Genomic DNA, 6,807 nt, shown 5'->3' with positions numbered 1-6,807 from the left:
CTTTCCCTGCCAGAAGAGGCATCCGTCCCTCCTCAGGCAGTGCTGCGGCAGCGCCTCAGCTTTCTGCTTTGCAGATGCAGAGGGATGGTCAGGAAAGGGCCCGGCTTTGCCTTGGCAGCGCTGTGTGTGGTATGAAAGCCCGTGCTGCAGCGTGGCTGGAAAACATTGTTCTTCCCTTGGCAGGCTCTGGGCTGACTGTTTACAAGCTGGGGAATTCGTGGCAGCATAAACAAGTTGAGCTCTGGCCCTCCCAGAAGACACGGGGAGGGATGCAGGAGGAGCAGCACCTCGCGGGGTGCCCTTGGGGAAGGGGTGATGTGCTGAGGCTGGGAGGCAGCAGCCAGCCCTCCTCCTGCTGCATTTCTCTAGGGGATGGTCGGGCTTCTAGGGATGAGTTTAGCTCCTTTATTCCCATCCATTCTAAGTTGTGAGTCCTTGTGTTGAAATTGTTGCAATCCCTGTTTTACAGAGGGAAGATGAGGGGAGGGACGAGGAAGGTGACAGGAGGTGGGAATTAAGCAGTGCTACTGGAGGGGGCATGCTGTCTGTGCCATGTCCTTGTAATGGGGCTTTTTGAAAATCCTGTGTGCCAGGGTCCCTGTTCAAAAGGGTTTTGCCAGCCTAATCAAAGCTCTGAGAAGGCTATTCAGGCTGAGGTCAGCTTAGTCCTGTGTCCTCTAAGTCTGTGGAGATGAGAAAAAGGGTCTAAGCTTTAAAAAAGAAACCCCAAAGCACATCTTTTGTGTTCAGATTTTGGTGCAGAGAGGCTAGAAGGAGAGGACAGCTGGCCCGGGCACAGCGAGGGTCAGCCACGCTTTTTCCACCTGATTTCGGCACAGGGAAGCTGCTGGGCTGCAGACCAAGGGAGGTGGGAGCGGGTCTGCCCCACGTTCAGCCACCTGCACCAGGGCTCTTGGGTCCCCGGGGTGCAGCCGCAGCCATTGCCTAGCAAGGTCAGCCTGCAGCTGCAGTTCAGAGGGGACATCCCATCTGTGGCCGCCAGCGGCCCTCGCCTCTGGTCCCTTTCCGGGCAGTGCAGCTCCAGCAGCTTGGACGGGCATGAACGCAGAGACTGACTGCGGGGGTTCGGGCAGCATGTCACCCCACTTTGCCCCCTCTCCCCACGTGCTCTGTTTAACGATGAGCAGTGCAATGAAAGCTTCACTTTGGCTCTCTGCATTCACAGCAATGAGTTGCTTGGCCCCGTGTGTTTGCAGGCAGCAGAAGACTGGGAGCGCCAGACCTCAGCCTGGTCCGTGTGTTTCTTTTACAACCTGGCTGTGCTAGGGGTTGGCAAATACGGTTTTCCTGCACTGGGTTGCAGCGGGCCATTGGTAGCGTTGTGAACTCAGCTCTAAACTGCTGTTTGATCAGGGTGTGGACTAGCCAGGAGGTGATGCCCAGTGCTGATGAGCTGGTTGACCCTACCACTGGATGCCTTTGGCAGCCTGGATGGGCCAGGGCCCTGAAGGATGTAGGCGAAGCCCTTTCTGACTCTGCTTGCAGACACTCTGCAGTGCTGGGGATGTGCCGGCGATGATGCTGTGATAGCTGGCTGCAGCGTGGCTCGGCAGAATGGGGCCGAAGGGACCTGATCTGAAGCCAAGCATCTGCTTCCTGGGTTTTGAGATGTTGCTCTGTCTTCTCTGTTCTGGAAAAAATTGCACTCGGAACTTGCGGAACAACTGGTCTGGAGAGTTAAGAGCTGCTGGTGTCCTTTCCTCACAGAACAGCCTCAGCTCTGGGATATAAAGCATGAAAATGCTTCTCTCTAAAAGCTGGATTTTTTAAGTTGTGGAATCTGTTGTGCTTCCTGGGATGTTGTTTGTGCGACTCAGAAGAGCCCCTGGCCCAGATCTGCTTAAAGGCCAGCTGGTCTGATTGCAAAAGCAAGTCCGGCAGGGCAGCAGCAGCAGCAGATGCTGCCGGGCTGAGGTTTGGAAGACTGTTGCTGCTGCTAATGGTGTCCAGCGAAGGGTTTGCCAAGCTGCTCCTAAGTCTTCCTTGTGGAGCTGGATGGGAAGGCTGCAGGAGAGTGAAGGCACAGAAGTGTCGGGATGTCCCTTCCTGGCGTTCCCTGGTTCTCATGCCCTTCTTCAGGGCTGCCGAGTGTCACCACAGCCCTTCAAACATCCCTGTCAGTGCCTGCCTGTCCTCAGGTTTGCTGTGACTTCAGCTGGATGCAAGGAACCAGCTCTTGAGCTGCTCATTCCCAGCACACGGGCTGCTTTGGAGCCAGGGAAGGTTCTTGCTGCCCACAGCATCCTCCTGTGCAGGGTGGGCTTGAATTCCTCAAGCTGGGGAGGCTGCAGGGAAGCAGCTGCTCCTCTTACCTCTCTCCCACAGACCCAGTGCAGGCTGAGTCCATCAGCATCCCCATTCCCTGGCCCCTGAGCAAAATAGCCCGGAAACGAGTGAGTGCTGACTGGTTTATCCTGCTCTCTTCCAGGTCAGAGCGGCTTGGGGAAATCCACATTAATCAACACCCTCTTCAAATCCAAAATCAGCCGGAAATCTGTACAGCCAACTTCTGAAGAGCGGATCCCCAAGACCATTGAAATCAAATCCATCACTCACGGTGAGGCTCTGCAGATGCCACCTGGTGCTTTGGCTTTTGGTCTTGCTCTGCCTTGTGTCCCCAGGGGCTTGCAGGGGTTGTGGACCTCCACTAAACCTCCACTCTCATCTCTCTGAAGGGGCTTTTACTATCCAGAGATACTTGCAGGGGTGAGAAAACATCTATTTTTGATTTATCCACCAGCGGTGACTTAATTGTGATGGAAGGGAACAAGTGAGGTGGCATTTCAGGGCAGATGTGGTGCAGCGTCCCTTTGGAGAGCTAATTTGTGCCTGTTAGAAGCTGTGAAGATGCATTTCTCCCCTGGGAGCAAACTCTAGCCCTCCAGCTGATTTTGAGGGGGTTGGCTTGGCCAGAGCACCCGTCGACACTTGCCTCACACACTGGCTTTGCTCTCTGTTTCAGAGATTGAAGAGAAGGGGGTTCGCATGAAGCTGACGGTCATCGACACCCCGGGCTTTGGAGACCACATCAACAACGAGAACTGGTGAGCTGGCTGCGCTGATGTGGGGACCAGCGCAAAGGGGAAGGCAGCCGAGCCCTGGGGCACCCTGACCTGGAGCTGGTGCTGAGGGCTGTAGCCTGGTCCTCTGCCACCCGCGCTCCGTGGGAACAGGGGAGAGGGTTGTTGTGGGTGGCAGTGCGGTGCCATGCCAGGGGCTGACCCTAGACCCTGTGAGAGCCCACAAACATCCTGCTGTTTCAGGCATGAGACAAGCTTTGTTTGCAGCTGGGAGCAGCTGTGTGCCAGTGTGGTTGGTCCCCAGACCTCGCTCATGTGGCGCTGAACTCTGCCAGGAGTCCCTGGGACAGTGGCTGGCTGTGCGCGATGGCCCCCCTGGGCCAGGCCTGGCTGGCCGATGGCAGGTGCCTTCTCGCCACCACGAGCTGGGCTGGGCTGGGCTTTGGGGTTTCACGCTGCCCTTGCTCCTGTGCCATGACACCATGCAAGGAGCCAAGGGATGCTCCCAGCCCTGCCCTGCTCAGCAGCCAGGTCCAGGGGGAGAGAACGGAGGACTTTTTAGGCTCTTGCTTTTCTAAACTAGCCAGTAAATCCCCTCCTGCCACGGCCCGTGGAGTTGCCAAGTGGTGAACCCGTGAGGTTTGTGATTTCCCTGCCGCCCACAGTTGCCGTATGAAGGGGAGCTGACAGGAACTAAAACGTTCACAACGCGAGTGTGTTTTGTTTTGTTTTGTTTGTTTGATTTATGAGATTCTGTAAGATGCTGAGTGTCCCCAGCTTGGTGGGCTCTGCTCCACACAGTCAGGCCAGGTGGGTTGGTCCAGACCCCTCACAAACCCATTGTCCCCCGTTCCTTTCTGCAGCTGGCAGCCCATCATGAAGTTCATCAACGACCAGTACGAGAAGTACCTGCAGGAGGAGATCAACATTAACCGGAAGAAGCGGATCCCGGACACGCGGGTGCACTGCTGCATATACTTCATCCCAGCCACTGGCCACTCGTACGTACCCTTCCTCCCTGCTCAGGCCCTTGGGGCTTCCCTTTCCTGCATTTGGTCTCAGGCAGCTCAGCCACCAGGGTTGTCCTTGTCATTCTCCCGTGTTTCCTGGGTACTTGAGGAGTTTGAGGACAGCGTGAAGCTGTCCTTCCTAGGGCTGTAGCATCTGGAGCCTCACAATAACCCGGCAGAGCTGCCGTACCCCAAAGAAACGTGGTGATTCCTCTTCTGAGGGGCCGTCAAAGCCTCCCTGAGCTCCAGTTAGCTGCTTGCTTTGCTTGGGTCACCTTCCTTGCTCAGCCGAGGATGGGCAGCAGACGCCGAGCCCTCAAAGTGGGCAGAAAGGCTGCCTTCGCGAACAGAACGCTGACTGCCTTCTGTCGTGCCCCTGCCTTTGTAAGGGGAGAAGCTGTTTTAACTCGTGCTGCCGAGGGAGTGAACACCCTCACCCTTTAAGGGTATTTTCGAGGTTGTTTGACTCGTCTGCACGTGGGATGCAGTTTATTCAGCACAGAGCTCTCCTGGCTCTGGCACTTCTCAAGTGACAGCATCAAAGGCCCAGATCGTGCAGTATTTTTTCTTTCTTTCTTTTTCTTTTCCTAGGCATAGAACCCGCCGTGAAAATCTGGGGCGCTTCAAGTGTCTTGAAAAATGTGACTTAAAGTATCACAACATAAAACGAGACCCAAGCTTCCTTTTGATTTGTGTCAATTCCTTCCACTTCTGGCTCTGTCTGGGGGCGGATTTTTTGGGGTCTGTTTTCAAAAGTAAACTTAAGCCGCCAGCGCTGTATTAATGTCAGCCTTTTCCTCTTCCCCGTGTAGAGATTTATTCCCATAGAAAAGACTTTGTTTTGCTTCTGTCAGCAGGGTAGACCAAAAATGCATCCTTTGCTGGGATAAAATATCTGCATGGGCCAGTTATGCTCTTCTTGTGGAACCGGCTGTCGATTGGGAGCAGAGGGGCCGACAAATCGTTTGTGGTTTAATGAGATAAAGCAGAAAAGGTTTCAAAGTGAGATGATATTTTTAGTATTTAGCATGTTGGTCCCGCTTATCTCAGGCCCGATCTGCAGACCCTGCCTCGGCAGGTCAGAGAGTTGCAGTATTAGCTACATTCGAGCTTTTTCTCACTGCTTTGGCTGTTTAACTCTTAAAGCAAGTCCAGTGCTTCGACCCTGCGGGTGCCTGACCTGCACAGAGGCTGTAAATTTGGGGTGGCAGCAGCTGCCCTTCCTGGGCCATGCAGGCGGTGGCATGGAGCTCCGTCCCCATGTCCCCCACCGGAGCCTCTCCAGCCGTGTGCTCTGGTTTCTCTCACCCGCCGGCTAACAGCAATTGTGTGGGTATTCAGCTGCTTTTTTTCTTTCTCTCCAACGAACATGTGTTTCCAATATCCGAGCGAGCCTGGTGGTTGGAGGCCATTGTTGCTGAGCCCTGCGCTGGTCCTCCTTCCCTGTAGCCTGATAGCCCGGCTGGGGCCGCTGCTCGTTCCCTGGCCATGGCTCCAGGGGCTGCACTTTCCTGCCCTGCTGTCAGAGCCAGCCTCTGGCTCATGCGTCCCCTCCTGCCGTAGGATGGAGATAAGCTGAGGAATGAGTGAAGGGGGGACAAACCCCACCGGGAGGGGAAAGTCAATGGGAAATTTTGCTTTTCTGAGAGTTTGAGCAGGCATTGAGTTTCCTTTCTGCTCCCTTGTGAAGCCCAAGTGACATTCCTCATCACCACGGATGGGCTTTCCCCAGAGCTGGTAGCAAAGGATCACGCTCATTTTGCAGGACAAGGGTTGGGAGTCCAGGGTTGTCACACAAGGTCCAGTGTGGGTTTGTGCCCCCACTGAGCTCTGTGGTGCTTTGCAGAAGGGTACGGGAAGGGCAACAAGATCCTTGCTGTGGTGCCTGTGGCTTCTCCAGGAGATGGGGAGCATGGGTGGCAAGGGCAGTGGCTCATAGTGCTGCAGGGACCTGCATTAGGGACATCCACACCCAGCTGCAGAGGACCACACCATGTCCCATGGTATGTCACCATCCGTGTGCTCACCATGCCGCTTGTCATCCTGGGATGCTTGGTGCCATCCGTCCTGGGATAGTGCTTGTGCGGGGCTTGTTCACATTGCCTTTGGGGAGCTGCTGCCTTCACCGTGTGGCGCGGTCACTCATGTCCATCTGTCCCTCTCTGCTCACACGGATGGGCATGGCACTGGACTCGGCATCCCTTCCCTGGCACGTGGACGCTGCAGGCAGCTGGGGCTAAGCCTGCCAGGTCATTGGGCAAGAGCTTGCTTTTTCCTTAAATAAAAAGGAGGCGGAGTGGCGGGGGGGAGGCAAAGTGAGCCAGGCGCACAGATTCAGAGGCTGGAGCAGAGGATTGCTCGGCTCTGTTTCAGCCTGGCCCTCCCATCTGGGCAGCTCAAGGGTTAATCAGCCACAAACTTTCTGCTGCGTTGCAGGGAGTTTGGGGCAGGCTTTGCAGCCCATCTAGTTCGCGCACACTCTGTCCTTCTTGTAACCCTCCCGTAAAACCGTGTTTGCGAGCGCTAAGTAACGTGCACCCGCCTGCGCCCGGCTCTTTGCCTCCCCATAAATATCGCTGCTCTGACCCCTGTGAAGCACGCTCGGCTCTGAAACAGGGCTCTGACACCCCACCCCGGCCTCGATAGCCCCGTCTGTCTGTACCAGAGCCGTTGGCTGACCGACTGGCACCCACTGCCGCTTTCCCCGCTAGCTGCCCCTCTTGGGGGCCCACCAAGGCCCTCGAACAGGCACATGC

The 6,807-nt window shown here is 55.8% G+C and overlaps 1 protein-coding gene across 1 annotated transcript in view; it reads left to right on the top strand.

The window, feature by feature from the left end:
- Positions 1-6,807, top strand: part of LOC104492126 (septin-9-like) — a gene marked incomplete at its 3' end in the record, with an annotated part of 11,372 nt that overhangs the window by 1,792 nt on the left and 2,773 nt on the right. The window contains exons 2-4 of the mRNA XM_010134636.1: positions 2,450-2,578; positions 2,984-3,065; positions 3,905-4,042. Coding sequence (XP_010132938.1) covers positions 2,450-2,578; positions 2,984-3,065; positions 3,905-4,042 — 349 coding nt within the window. The remainder of the gene's footprint in view (positions 1-2,449; positions 2,579-2,983; positions 3,066-3,904; positions 4,043-6,807) is intronic.

Source organism: Buceros rhinoceros, unplaced genomic scaffold (assembly GCF_000710305.1).
Source record: "Buceros rhinoceros silvestris isolate BGI_N320 unplaced genomic scaffold, ASM71030v1 scaffold17484, whole genome shotgun sequence".
Taxonomy (NCBI): Eukaryota; Metazoa; Chordata; class Aves; order Bucerotiformes; family Bucerotidae; genus Buceros; species Buceros rhinoceros.
This window is presented reverse-complemented; position numbering and strand designations above follow the sequence as displayed.